Source organism: Schistocerca piceifrons, chromosome 2 (genome assembly GCF_021461385.2).
Source record: "Schistocerca piceifrons isolate TAMUIC-IGC-003096 chromosome 2, iqSchPice1.1, whole genome shotgun sequence".
NCBI classification, from domain to species: Eukaryota; Metazoa; Arthropoda; class Insecta; order Orthoptera; family Acrididae; genus Schistocerca; species Schistocerca piceifrons.
This window is the reverse complement of record NC_060139.1, coordinates 775,528,648-775,544,486: the sequence shown is the minus strand read 5'-3', so window position 1 is coordinate 775,544,486 and position 15,839 is coordinate 775,528,648. Positions and strand designations below refer to the sequence as shown.

The 15,839-nt window shown below is 38.4% G+C and overlaps 1 protein-coding gene across 1 annotated transcript in view; it reads left to right on the top strand.

Moving 5' to 3' along the window:
- The window catches only part of LOC124777819 (sorting nexin-21), a 56,444-nt gene extending 41,533 nt beyond the window's left edge, over positions 1 to 14,911 (top strand). Inside the window, exons 6-7 of the mRNA XM_047253341.1 lie at positions 7,857 to 8,082; positions 14,509 to 14,911. Of these exons, the coding sequence (XP_047109297.1) occupies positions 7,857 to 8,082; positions 14,509 to 14,809 (527 nt within the window). The 3' untranslated portion in view covers positions 14,810 to 14,911. The remainder of the gene's footprint in view (positions 1 to 7,856; positions 8,083 to 14,508) is intronic.
- Positions 14,912 to 15,839: the final 928 nt, after the last annotated feature.

Here is a 15,839-nt window from a genome sequence, read left to right as displayed (position 1 = left end):
CAGGATCACATAATTCACCTATCTATGTTTATTTCATTGTAGCCAATAGACAGCTGAAAAGTGGCAGCTCAAGGGACCTTATCAAAAGTGTCAAATGATGTGAGACATTGTCCATTAAAGTTAGGAACTGCTTACTTAAGGTTTTCTTCAAGAAGTCCCGATGCTACCACCGATATGAGTTATTGTACATTTCTTCATGGTATTCAGTAATTTGCACCTATACAGGGTGAACATTAATATAACCGACAGAAAGCAGGGACGGATTCTGACTGGAAATGGAGGAAAAAAGGTTCTGTGAACAGGTGTCTGGAAATGCATTGTTACAACGGCAGATGGTACTGACGAGTGAAAGTTCCTCTGACTCAATGCCCTATGTTCCTGGTGTATTCAAGTATGTGTGGTAAATTCAGTGTACTGTAAGCAGGAGAATGGCCTGATATTCATGTCTGGAACAAGCCAAGATGGTGTTTGTGTACGGCCAAGCAGATGGAAATGATCGAGAGACAGCATGGCTGTACCAAAACAAGTACCTTCACAGACACCGACCACATCTCACAATATTTCAAGCCTTCTTTGGGTGCTTGTGTGAACATGGGTTCTTTCAGACAAGACAAATGTACAGGGAGGCAGCGGACTGTATGTACGCCTGATTTGGAGCTTGTACTAGGGTTTGTCTCAATATCCTGCAGAACGCAATCCTCCAGATCTGGTGTAAGCACAGCCTGCCACCTACCTGCATGTTCATCTGTCTTAAAGGATCCAGGCTTGAAACGTTGTGTGATGCAGTTGTTGTCTGTGAGGCTACTTGTTTTGGTATAGCCATGCTGTCTCTCGCCCATTCCCATCTGCTTGGCCGTACACAAACACCATCTTGGCTTGTTCCCAATACGAATACCGGACCATTCTGCTGCTTACAGTATATTACGTCAATCACACAGCTTGCAACACACAATAAACACACGGCATGTTGTCAGAGGAACTGCCATTTGTCAGTGCCATCTGCCGTGGCAACGATGCATTTCCGGACATTTGTTCATAGGAGCTTTTTTCCTCCATTGTCGATCGGGAATACATCCATGCAGTTTGTTGGTTTTATTAATATTCACCCTGAATAAATACCCATCACTCAGCTTTCCCCAGATCCCTGCCAAAGAAAATACATGGAAAAGACTCTGTTACATTCCTCGATGACTGCGAGCATGGTGTCAGCTACTGTATCATGTTTTAACTTTTATTATTTTCAATAAGCCATGACTGCTATCTGAAATTTCAAATATGAACAAAACAAAACTTTATTTCTTCAAAAATAGAATTATGTACATGTACACATAAGTAATACAACCAGAAAAGTTTTATTTTGTTTTCATCAGTGTCCTTCCATGGATTTAATGACTGCCTCACCAATTTGAGGCATGCAGTCAATAGGTATTTGTAGCTTTCAAGAGATGTTCCTTATTTGTTATGTGAACTTTCTGGGTAGGTGTGTCCACATCATCACAGACCATTTCAGCAGAGTTACAGTCAGGTCTTTTGGGATGGCCACACCACATTTTTCAGTGCCTTCTGTTTCTCCTTTAATTCGATGTACTTCTTACAGAATGCTAAGTGATGTTTTGGCTAATTATCCTGTTGTAATGTGAACCCTTTCCCTATTTAGCATAATCAGTATGGTTTTGTGTGATACTAAGTACTACAGTTTTTTTAAAGTAAACCAGTGGGTCGGTGATAGTGTGTCTCTGTTAAATTTCAAACCAAGATTTAAAAAATCTTTTAGTCTTACATAAACGTGAATGATACCTTTAGGTGACATGATAAACTGTGTACAAAAGGAGAAAACTAAACACATTGCTAATGCAGCTTAACACAAGGACATGTTAATTCCCTTCTGTAATTAGTATGGGCTTGGTGGCCTAAAATTTGTACTTGTAAGTGATAATAAATCACTGTTTTCATTCAATGACTTTTGCTTGTTTGGTGGATAATCAGATCTGAAATTTGAATTTTGGACCCTGTCAAAGTGTGGCTAGTTTTTCTTACAACTTTTTTTTGCCAAGAAACACTAACTGTCAACTAGGGCAGGCTTGATTCTGAAGAACTCACCAAAAGAGAGTGAACTTTCTATAGCAGGACACCTAATTGCACCATTGCAAGTAAAGTTTTTCTGTTTTGTATAAAAAATTGAATTCACATTTTTTCTTCACAATCAGTTTATTAGTGATTTCAAAACTATGAAGTAAAATAAAACACACCACATCATTTCTAGTAGTTGCTTGGTAGTGAATTTTTTATATGGGCATTGTTATTATGATGTTTTACAATTAAGTAGTCTGCCAAATTTAAGTCACAATGAACAATGTGGCCACTGTGTACTTTACACCATTGCAATTTAGATTTAACCCTTAACTCATTAGGTGACTTTTCTGTAACGTATACTACAAGGTTTGGGCTCTGCAACCCCTATCTTTAAACTGTGATTTAAGCTGTAAATCATTTGAAAATTTAATTTATGTTATATAACACTTATGGTTGCAAATTAAGTGATGTTTCTATACTCCTTGTTGATTATATTGCACTAAATAAAGCCAGCAGTATTTTATTTTTGAATCATGCAGAAATCACATACTTCTGTGAAGCATTTTCAGTAGTGCACGTAAACGAACTGTTAGAGAACTGAATTTTACGTTCTGAAAAATTATGGTATGTATAGAAAGCAAATTTTCACATAAAACTAATATCCAGTGTTTAAACTTGCATGTAAAAACTGAACTCAGAAAAAGAAAGGCTGGAAAATTGACATTCAGTACTGAGGTCTACAGTTTTCTTTACCACCACTCAGAACACATTTAATTTTAACTAATACATTAACTATTTTATATATCTAAAAACAAAGGTGATGTGACTTACCAAAAGAAAGCGCTGGCAGGTCGATAGACACACAAACAAACACAAACATACACACAAAATTCTGTTTTCGCAACCAACGGCTGCTTCGTCAGGAAAGAGGGAAGGACGAAAGGATGTGGGTTTTAAGAGAGAGGGTAAGGAGTCATTCCAATCCCGGGAGCGGAAAGACTTACCTTAGGGGGAAAAAAGGACGAGTATACACTTGCACACACACACACATATCCATCCACACATATACAGACACAAGCAGACATATTCAAAGGCAAAGAGTTTAACTATTTTAAAAGAGTTTAACTATTTTGTTGGAGTTTAGTTTAACTATTTTATTGGAGAAACACAAAGGTCCTCATCACCATTGTCCTGAAGTTTCTCTGAATGGTTCTCTTGTTCACTAGCAGAATTTTGATCACAGGCTATTGAAAAATCATTGTCTCCTCCTCCTACTTTTTGTTCTATATCATTGACATCATTCACCATCCACTGACTAAAAGTTTCGTAAAATTTAGAGTGCATAAAATTGTCACATTCTTGCAAAACACATTTTGTACTAAACTAACAAAAACAGGTGCATAGTTCACAAGGCGTGGTCTAAGAGACCCCATCACATGTCAACAACAATCAATTGAGGCAATAATGCAACTGACAATAATAATTTGTAGGGTTTGTGATTAAAAGAGGGTAGTTGGTGTATTAAATCATTCCGCTGTAGCTGACCTATGAGAGCGACTTAGAAAACTCTGGCGTGATCTGAGAGACCACACTTCTTGAGTTAAGGGTTAAGCTTGGCACTATATTATGTACAGCCATTACATAAAATACATTTACAAAATATTAAAATGAGGTATGGCTCTTCTTCTAAATTTAAAAACTATTATGATGTGTTGGCCACATTTTGTATATAGCTACAGATGATCTAAAGTGCAATGATGGATAGGTTGATGTTAGATATAGTGGGAGTTACTGAAATGTGGAGGCAGGAAGACCAGAAATTCGGGTCAGATGAGTACACGATTATCAACTCAAAATCAAATAGGGATAATGTAGCAGTTGGACTAACAATGCATGAGAAAATTAATGAATGCAGGAAGCTCGTACCAACAGTACAGTAAATGCTTAATGGTTGCGAAGATAGATACAAAACCAGCACTCACCATTGTAATTAAAGTTTATTATTTGCTTAGTGGTTTTCATAGATTATGAAGAGATTGAAAGAATTATTCAGGTAGTTAAGAGAGATGAAAATTTATCTGTAATAAGGAATTGGAATTTCATATTAGGAATCAGAAGAGAAGGAAAATATGAGATAGCGGACTGGGAGAAAGCAGAGGAAAGAACAGAACTTTTTGTAGTGCTTAATTTAATCATTGTCAGTAACTGGCTAAAGAATCATGAAGGGAGGTTATGTATATGGAAGGTACTCGGAGACATTGGAAAGTTTCAGATAGGCAGCTTAATGGTAATACAGATATTTCCGAACCAGATCCTAATCTGCAGGACATTCGCATGGGCAGATGTGGACTTTGACCTAATTTATTGGTTATGAACTGCAGATTACACTGAGTTGACAAAAGTCATGGATACTTCTTAATATTGTATCAGATCTCCTGTTGCTCAGCATAGTGCATCAACTCAGCGTGGCATGGACTCGGCAAGTTGTAGGAAGTCCACTGTGGAAAGATTGAGCATTGCTGCCTCTGTTGCTGTTCATAATTACGAAAGTGTTGCCATTGCAGGATGTCCTGCAGGAACTGACTTCAGTAAATCAATCACAAAAAATTGTGTCCTGGTGACATAACATCGTTGTTTGGGAACATGAAGTCCATGGACGGCTGCAAATGGTCTCCAAGTAGCTGAACATATCCATTTCCAGTCAATGATCAGTTAGTTCAGTTGGACTGGATGACCCAATCCATCCCGTGTAAACACAGCTCACACCATTATGGAGTCACCACTAGTTTGCACAGCGTTGTGTTGTCAACTTTGGATCATAGCTTTATCGGGCCTCCAACACACTTGAGCCATAGCATCAACTCTTCGCAACTGAAATTGGAACTCATCTGATCAGGCTATTGTTTTCCAGTTGTCTATGGTCCAATTGATATGTTCCCAAGCCCAAGAGAAGCACTCCAGACAATGTCGTGCTTTAGCAAACGAACATGTATCAGTTACCTGCTGTTTAGCCCATTAACACCAAATTTCACTACACTGTCGTAAAGGATACATTCATCGTACATCCTTCATTGAAGTCTGTGGTTAATTCATGCAGTGTTGCTTTGCTGTTAGCTCTGACAACTCTACACAAACACCGCTGCTTTCAGTCATTAAGTGAAGGCTTTGGCCATTGCATGTCCATGGTAAGAGGTAAGGCCTGAAATATGATATTCTCTGTACACTCTTGACACTATGGATATCAGAATATTGAATTCCATAGTGATTTCCACGTTCAGTGTGTTAATTCCTGTTGTGCGGCCATAAGCAATTTGGAAGCCTTTTTACATGAAGTATCAGTGTACAAATGACAGTTCTGCAATGCAGTGCCATTTTATACCTTGTGTACGCAATACTACTGTCATATGTATATGCGCATATTACTATCCCATGACTTTTGCCACCTCAGTATAAAACAGAACAAATTTTTTGTTGTTGATAGTATTAGGCAGCAAGTGACTGAAACAGGGTAAAGGAATCAGTAGATGACTAAAGGATAGGACTGAGAGATGAAATAGTGTAAGCAGCATACTGTAAAAACAGTGCCTGGTAGATATCCTTCAGTGACATGTAAGACATTGAATTTGATTGAAGAAAGGAGAAAATATAAAAAATGTACCTAACGAAATGGGTGTAAGTGTATATTGGTGTCTAAAAATGAGATAGAAAATGCAGAAGGCATAGCACAGGAGACATGCAAAGGTATAGAAACATGCACTCTCGTCAGTCAGTATACCTTGGGTGTGAAGTTCTACAAAAACATAAATTGTGTTTGTCTGTGTATCTCCAAAACAGGTGAGAACAGATATTTTGAAAGTAACTGTAACTAATCACAAAATATTTTCACACAGCAAAATTACATTTGTAGATAAAGTGATTTGTTAATGCGACAACCAAATTCACAGTAATGTCGTGTAATTGGTGATCACTAGCAATCGATATGCTATAATTAAAGTGTCCTACAGAACCCAAAAATGTAGAAAAGTTAAGGTAATAACAACAACAGACAAAAACTGTTTTAGGTGTAATTTCATTACAATAATTGTAACTTAAAACAAGTTGACATTTTACAAAACTGAATTAATGTACCCTCCAATGGTGGCATAAAAGTACTCACACACATTTGGGCTTTATTGGAAAAAAAATGGCTGTTTGCATAATAGGTGGACCTGAAACCCAGTATTTTTTGTTTGTGAACATGGCTACTGCTAGAGCTTCAAAACCAAATAATAAACCAATTTGAATTTTTATTATGTGCCAAGAAATTTTGATTTTTGCCCTGAATGAAAGTGTGCAATGATTGAGAAGCTGGACTCATATTTTGGAGAAGAGGGATTAAAGTCTTAGTCTGACAGTTCTGATTCACTTTTTCCATGCTTCATCTTAATCACTTCAGGAGAGTGCAAGGAAAGTTCCTTTAGTGATGTCATGGCTGATTCCCTACCTCGGCCATGTCAAGTTCAGCTGGTGTCCCTACTCTAATGACCTTGATGTTAACAGATGGAAAAATATTACGGTTAAATGCTTAAGCATGATTGTCAAGTTATCGAATCCTGTGAAGGTAGGCAAAAGCAGTAGTTTGCTATGGGTTATGAAGTTTGGAAAAAACCTAATATAGTAGGCAATGTGCCAGTTTGAAAATGAACGGCTTAAATATGACAAACCATTGGCAGTAAACAATAAATGCATCTGTATTTAATTTCTTTTGAGCTTTCCAGATGTAGTTAAGTGGATGTGAGATATTTCTTAAGCGACAGTGCTCAAAAATGTATGACTTTTTCCCTTAGAACAGGTAACATTGAAGTGGATTTATTTGAGTAAAAAAGGGCCTGTACAGAACGCAAAATTTGTTTTCGAAAGTTTGGTATGATCTCATTATAGACAAGTTACAAACAAACTTATTGTTGGTTTTTAGCCGGCTGATTGCTTTCAGCGTGGGTCGAGAGAAATCTGCTGTAGTGCATATTGTGTTAAATGATAATGTGTGTCTTTCAAAAATGGTGACTTGTAATAAACAGACAGGGAAGCAAAACAGAGGGGAGTTTATTCTTTTTTCCCCCTTGCGCACAAAGAGACTTCAAAAAGTGAATTTCAGACGATGTCCCCCACTAAGACCATTACACAGCATTGTCAGAAGAGAGTACATGTTGTGGTTTCCTGCAGAAACAGTTCTACTGCAGTACGGATAATGGCTGAAATACTGCATCAAATGGAAACAACTCCAAAATTGAAGTACACAGGACAGAATGATTCTTGTATGAGAAGCATCTAAATTGTAGACAGATTCACAACAAATTGTAGTCTCATGTGGACCAAATGCAATTTTACATCCAGCTGTAGTGAAATGGTGCCATCAACTTAACAACTTGACTAAGGCTACACATGCATGTGTCATGCTGACGGCGACAATGTCCAGGCAGTCGAAGAAATGATTCACAATAGTCACAGTTTTTCTGACAATCAGGATGTTCATGCATCAGTTCTTGAATGGCTCCGTGACCAAAGAGTAAATTTCTACCATAAAGAAAGTGAATGATTGATAGAATGTTTCAACGATTGTTTACGGACTGTTGGAAAATAGTGTTATGTATCTGTGTCACTTTGAAGTGTAATGCACCATTCAGTAAAAGCTACTGTGACTGTCATTATGATGTTTAACTTACTGTTTGAAATCCCTGTGTACTATAGTGTATTAAAAGTTTTGATCTTTATGTATATTTTCATTATCTCCCTCTGTTTTTTAGGAAATTTGAATCCTAGTCTCATATCTGCCCGAAGTTCAGGATTTGAGGCTTTACTGGAACATATAGGTCGTGATACACAGCTGAGAGAGTCTGCTGCCCTCATGAACTTCTTACAGAATAGGGAAGAGGCAGAAGCTCGGCATTGGATGCAAGCTCAGCAGTATGACCAAGCTGTCCCCCTTCTTGAAAACATCTTCAGATTGCTCAATAAATTGTACACTGACAGGTATGTATTATTATCTCAAATACTAAACTCCTTTCTTACTGAAATCACTAAATGAAAGAGACTAGTCCAAAGATTCAAATGAAGAGTAGAACATTGAGTCTCAGCTAGTAGTTAGTGTAGTAGTTGTAAAGGGAGGAAATCATTGCAAAATATTTATAATTCTCTCCAGGAAATAGCAAAAACACAAGATGCACTAAAGAGAGTTTTCTGTCACAAAGTCCAAAGGGTGCAATATCTGAGGTATGGGGAGAGTGTTATCATTCTGATGTAAAAGTGTACTCCTAGTCTTCCATATACTACTCCTAGTTCTGTATATACAAATTAAGAGCTGTAGTTATAAAATTGTGGTTTATCTAAAATGGAAAAATGCAAATAAAATGTGGAGAAAAAAAGGTTAAACATATCGCGCGTAGGCACTTAAAATCTGCCATTGTATTTATTCATTTTTTAAAAACACTTATGGTGCTGGTCTCATAGATAGCTGCCATTACTTATGAACTGGCTGAAGTCTGTGGCTTTCAGGAAGGTCCAACTTGTGTGTAGAAATCTGTTGTTGGAATTTCAAAACATTGTTTGGTATATTGGTCTTTCTACTTCAACTCACTAATTTTCATATTGCTGGTGTCCAAATTAAATACACTGATTAAACTTTATTTCAGCAGTTTTTATTCATAAAATTTTCTCAGGCTTCGAGCCACGTCCAGTTGTTTAAAATCTACAAGCTTTCGGCTGAGTTTTCCTCAGCCATTGTCAAGCGGTGACGCGTCTGGAAGCCCGAAAAAATTTTACTAGTATATATCGGCGTGAAACTATGCATTCGTATAGTAGTTTTTATTGCCAAAAATACATAAGCAATCATGTGTTCTTTCTGTTTGTATTTCCTTTACAGCCAGTTTATGCACTCTTATGAGATGTCCTTTCTGTCAGCCTTCTCTGCGAATTTTTTTTCATTTTCACCGAATACCACATACCTTCATCAGAATCATTCATATCAACACAGTCTGTAAAAATATTAACAATAAAGATATGCAGCAACTTAGCTCCAAACAAATCTAGACTTACACTATTTGCAGGCGACATGTAATCTGGATTATTGTCAAACATAGAGAGAATGCGACGGTCATCTAATGGCTACAAAGCAAGCAACAGTGACAAAGGCTTTAGTAGCGATGAACCAAATGTTGAGGGAGTCATGAATATATGTTCGATGCCAAGGAAAATCATTGTAACTGGCACAACCTAGTATCACATCTGCTGGAAATTTCCATTTCCTGCAGTCTCCGTAATGTTATGTCAGATGCACAATTAAGTATATGTGTGTGACACAATACAGGTTAGAGGAAAACTAAGTCTTCTGTTTCAACACTTTCATGTGTTCACTATATTTTATCAGACACAGTGGTAGTAGTTTGTTTTAGGTGTATTTGCATTTTAAAAAAAACTTTGTGATTACCCTATGTTTTATTACACCCATTTTCAGCATGGAAGGAACAGAATCATTTTCCTCTGCACACGTTTCCCTTCAATTATGGTGCCTTATGATCATAAGATAAATATAATGTTGCAGCTGTTGACAGTTTGAAAGAAGATGGTAAAAGATAATCTTCTCCGTTACAAATAAAGGGGAGCTGGGTCATAAATAATGATTTAAATTAACTACTATTTTTGTTTTTTAGCAGTTTCCAGAAAATATCTTTGCAAGTTATTTAGAAGCAAAAGTGCAGTGGTCATTACTTTTCAGATACACACACATCAAAAAAACTTTCACATCACTCTGGTTCCCAGATCACCTGAAGATAGATGTTGACTGTGGCTATTGCATCACAGACACAGTCCCTTTGACTGTTCAGAGATGTCACTAAATTCGCCCAATAGCAGCACCTAGTAGATAGAGAGGGTCCAACAGTCCATGAGTTCCAGTCATTCCACCAGGAAGGAGGTACACGGCTCGTGTTGTCTGTAGTTCAACCATGCCTAGACGGTCAACACCGTAGTTCGATCACATCCCCATTATTACTTTGTGCCAGCAAGGGCTCTCAACAAGGGAAGTGTCCAGGCATTTCGGAGTGAACCAAAGCGATGTTGTTCGGACATGGAGGAGATACAGAGAGACAGGAACTGTTGATGACATGGTTGCTCATGCCGTCCAAGGGCTGTTACTGCAGTGGATGATCGTTACCTGAGGACTATGGCTCAGAGGAACCCTGACAGCAATGCCACCATGTTGAATAATGCTTTCCGTGCAGCCACAGGATGTCGTGTTATGATTCAAACAGTGCGCAATAGGCTGCATGATGCGCAACTTCACTTCCGACATCCATGGCGAGGTTCATCTTTGCAACCATGGCACCATCCAGTGCAGTACAGATGGGTCTAACAACATGCCGAACAGACTGCTCAAGATTGGCATCATGTTCTCTTCACCGATGAGTGTCGCATATGCCTTCAACCAGACAATCGTTGGAGATGTGTTTGGAGGCAACCCAGTCAGGCTGAACACCTTTGATACACTGTCCAGCGAGTGCAGCAAGGTGGCTGTTCCCTGCTGTTTTGGGGTGGCATAATGTGGGGCTGACGTACACCGCTGGTGGTCATGCAAGGCACCGAACGGCTGTACAATACATGAATGCCATCCTCTGACCGATAGTGCAACCATATCGGCAGCATATTAGTGTGGCATTCGTTTTCATGGACGACAATTTGTGCCCCCATCGTGCACATCTTGTGAATGACTTGCTTCAGGATAACGACATCGCTCAACTAGAATGGCCAACATGTTCTCCAAGCATGAACCCTATCGAACATGCCTGGGATAGATTTATAAGGGCTGTTTATGGATGACGTGACCCACCAACCACTCTGAGGTATCTTTGCCGAATTGCCATTGAGGAGTGGGACAATCTGGACCAACAGTGCCTTGATGAACTTGTGGATAGTACGCCATGACAAATACAGGCATGCATCATTGCAAGAGGACATGCCACTGGTATTAGAGGTACCACTGTGTACAGCAATGTGGACGACCAGCTCTGAAGGTCTTGCTGTATGGTGATACATCATGCAGTGTGTGGTTTTCATGAGCAATAAAAAAGGTAGAAATGAAGTTTATGTTGATCTCTATTCCAATTTTCTGCACAGGTTCCAGAACTCTGGGAACTGAGGTGATGCAGAACTTTTTTGGATGTGTGTATTTAGATAGTTAAACTTTTGAGAAACTGCAAGCTCTTTGATGGATTCTGAAGTACAGATCATAACTTTATATTGTTCAATGATAGGAAGTGCTTTGCTTCAACTATATATAATTTGTCACAAATTGGTTATGTCTGAAATAGATTACTTTCATTCGCATTTGCACACATACAACATTTATATTATAGTTGAAGTTTCTCAACATTGATTAATTTGTGGATTCTAATTATAAATCACTGTAGAAAAATAATCTTGTGAAGTTGTAAACAGTTGGCTGCGGTATGTTCTTTCCGTGCAGGCTCTTTGGTAGACAGTTGAAATGGCAGTGTATAACTTATGTAAAACTATGTCAAAAGTGCTACTTTTTATCAGTCCTCATGTAGAGTTAAATATTTATCTATTTCTTTTTCTGATAGGTGATTTCAAAATGTTTAACAATGTTCTTTTATAGCTAACAACTGCACACATACAACCACTCATCTCTGCAGCAATACAACCTGCTGTCTCTGCCTTGGGATGACAGCTCTCCCCCCCCCCCCCCTCTCTCTCTCTCTCTCTCTCTCTCTCTCTCTCTCTCTCTCTCTCGGGGAGGGAGAGCTGTGAAGCTGAAGGAGGATTTATCTTCAGCGCTGCACAGCATATGAGGGAAAGGGGTTATTAAAAATTGAAGGGAAAGGATATGAGCTTTAAAGTTACTTGTAATTATGATCTGCACGTTAATCAGTTCATTTTGTGCAATCTTACCGCTTAGACAGCTGACATACTGTATAAATGGTATGAGGAGAAAGTGATTTAATTCATGCATAATAAATTAAAAAAAAAACACTTTAATAGACCTGTACTATATTTACTAAATAGCACTGGATAGCACTGTATGATCAGAAAACCTTGCAAATACGTCAATACCTGCATCAGAAACAACATAAAAAAACCATCAGTATTCCAGCCAGCAAAGCTGACCGTACACTCACTCCAACAGTAGTGGTGATCTGTGTTTATTATGGGTGTGGGACTGAAATGAATAGTTGGTGGTAGGAGATATCAAATGTAATCCATGAAGAAATATCTAAATGCTTAAAGAAAGTTATAGTTGTGTTAAATTAAGTACGTAATGTATTCTTACCAGGATGATGATTTTATCAGTCATTCTTTTTTGCGAGCACACAAAACAACCATAGCTTCATATTGATATAGATGCTAATTTTCCATCAAAGTGAGTGAAGAAAGTAGACAATACTAATTAATACCGTATGTCATATCCCATACTGTGTCACATATTAATGCAGCTGATACATGTACACTATGTGATCAAAAGTATCCGGACACCAGGCTGAAAATGATTTGCAAGTTCGTGACGGACTCCATGGATAATGCTGGGATTCAGTATGGTGTTGGCCCACCCTTAGCCTTGATTACAGCTTCCACTCTCACAGGCATACATTCAATCAGGTGATTGAAGGCTTCTTGGGCAATGGCAGCCCATTCTTCATGGAGTGCTGCACTGAGGAGAGTTATCGATGTCGGTAGGTGATGCCTGGCATGAAGTCAGTGTTCCAAAAGATCCCAAAGGTGTTCTGTAGCATTCAGGTCAGGACTCTGTGCAGGCCAGTCCATTACAGGGATGTTATTGTCGTGTAACCATTCTGCCACAGACCATGCTTTATGAAAAGGTACTCGATAGTGTTGAAAGATGCATTCGCCATCCCCGAATTGCTCTTCAACAGCGGTAAGCAAGATGGTGCTTAGTGTAGGCCTGTGCTGTGATAGTGTCATGCAAAACAACAAGGGATGCAAGACCCCTCCATGAGAAACACAACCACACCATAACACCACCGCCTGCGAATTTTGCAGTTGGCACTACACACGCTGGCAGATGATGTTCACCTGGCATTCGCCATACCTACACCCTGCCATCGGATCGCCACATCGTGTCCTGTGATTCGTCACTCCACACAACATTTTTCCACTGTTCAATTGTCCAATGTTTACGCTCCTTACACCAAGCGAGGCATGGTCTGGCATTTACTGACATGATGTGTGGCTTACGAGTGGCCACTCAACCATGAAACCCCAAGTTTTCTCACCTCCCGCCTAGCTGTCATAGTATTTTCAGTGGATCCTGATGCAGTTTGGAATTCCTGTGTGATGGTCTGGATAGATGTCTGCTTACTACACATTATGACCGTCTTCAGCTGTCGGCGGTCTTTGTCAGTCAACAGACGAGGTCGGCCTGTATGCTTTTATACTGTACGTGTCCCTTCACGTTTCCACTTCACTACCACATCGGAAGCAGTGGACCTAGAGATGTTTTGGGAGTGTGGAAATTATGTGTACAGACACATGACACAAGTGACGCCCAATCACCTGACCACGTTCGAAGTCCGTGAGTTCTGCGGAGCGCCCCATTTTGCTCTCTCACAATGTCTAATGACCACTGAAGTAGCTAATATGTAGTGACTGGCAGTAGGTGGCAGCTCAATGCACCTGGTATGAAAAACATATCTATTTGGTGGTGTCTGGATACTTTGGATAACATAGTGTTTGTAGTTAATAAGTGATTTTATTATTTTCTGTGTCTCAGTTACTCTTGAGAAAAAATACTTCCCTAAAAAAGGTAGGTTTGCTGATATACAGTGGACCGTTGTTGAGTGTTATTTTTATATGTATGGCACATATATTTTAAACAATGAAAAATCCAGGATGGAATGTAATAATATTATGAGAAGTCAAACAATGGAAAATCCAGGATGGAACATAACAATATTCTGAGAAGGAAAGTTGCTACTCACCATATAGCGGAGATGCTGAGTCGCAGATAGGCGCAACAAAAAGATTTTCACACTTACAGATTTCGGCCAGTGGCCTTTGTCATCAGTAGTAGAGACACACACACACACAAACTCATGCAGACGCAACTCACACACGACTGCAGTCTCAGGCAACTGAAACTGCAGTGTGGTTTCAGTTACTTGAGACTGCATTCGTGTGTGTGTGTGTGTGTGTGTGTGTGTGTGTGTGTGTGTGTATGTACTATTGTTGACAAAGGCCATTGGACGAAAGCTATAAAAGTGAAAATCTTTTTATTGTGCCTATCTGTGACTCAGCATCTCCACTATATGATGAGTAGCAACTATCCTTTTCACAATATTGTCACATATATTTTATATCTTTTTCTGTTATGATCATTAATATCGGCATCAACAAAAATGGTTTTATGGAAGTTACATTTATTCACAGGCATCCAGCAGTCCTGTTGGCACTGTGTCGTCTTGTAGCATGCAGCCATGCAGCAGGAGAGTCTGCACGCCCTGAACGTTTTGCTGATTTAGCTTTGCATCGCTATGAAGCTGTAAGTGATATTGATTTGTTGCGTTTTTATGTACCACTGCTACAACTTTGTGTTCGGCTGTGGTGGGCACTTGGACGTGACAAAAGACCCCTGGAAGCAAGGTTAGACGACCTCCGTCGCCGTGGTATAAAAGTTGATGGATGTCCATCTCTTTTAGATGCTATTACAGAGTTTGACAGCAAAAAGTAACTAGCCTGTGCAGTCTTACTTTCCTCATTTCAGAATACTTTTATCCCTAATGTGGTAATTATGTTTGCTCTTTTTTTCCAATTCAGATCCGATTTTATCAAGCAACACTTTTTTCTTTTAAAACTTATTTTTTATATTAGTTTTAGGATATATTGCAATTTTAGATAGGAGATTGGTGTACTGAAACACCAATAAAATGTTATTTGCTGATAGAAATTAAAATATGTTACCAGTTTCATAGGTATTATTCAGATACTCATTCATTACTGGAAACACTACAAATATGTGTCAATAATGGAATGTAGTTCATAAGTTTTTATTGGCAGCATTTTTGTAATGACATCCAGGCATTTGTTGATCATTTTAAAAAATAATTTTAGGTGAAAATCAGGAAGAGTTACCCAAGAGTATGTAATTGGGTTTAAGTAGTTTTATGTAAACTTGTTTTATTTTTTGCCTCCCAGTATTTTGAATCTCAATCATATTCTCACTTCTTTCTTGCCATAAGGGTTGAAGATAAAACTATTCCACCTGCATAAAAAATTGTTGCCTTTCATGCTGGATACTCTCTTAAGTTTAATCATTAAATTCTTCATGTACTGGTCATGATTGTGCATCTCATTCTTCTGTTCTGTACTATCTGATGCCGATTCTGTTGCGTAAAGCACTCATTTTAGTAATAGAACTGATTTCTTTATATAAGCAAAATATTCACTTGGAAAAGATCAATTGTACTAGTGTATGTTTTAACATTTTATTCTGTTATCCGTTTGTTTGCACCACTTTTTACAAAGTTCCATTTTCATTCATTATCGTACGTATGAATAACGACCTTAATAGCGCTTGTTTGTATTGTTCTGACTGACTGTTAGATGTAATTACATGCTTTATTTATTTTTATAATTGTTAAATAGTGTCAGTTGTTAAGCAAAAGTAATGTTGTTTTGCTACCATACTTATTTTAAACCAGTATTGTGAAATGGCTGTAGTGCTTGTACTCAGTATAGATATCCTAAACAATATAAAGAGT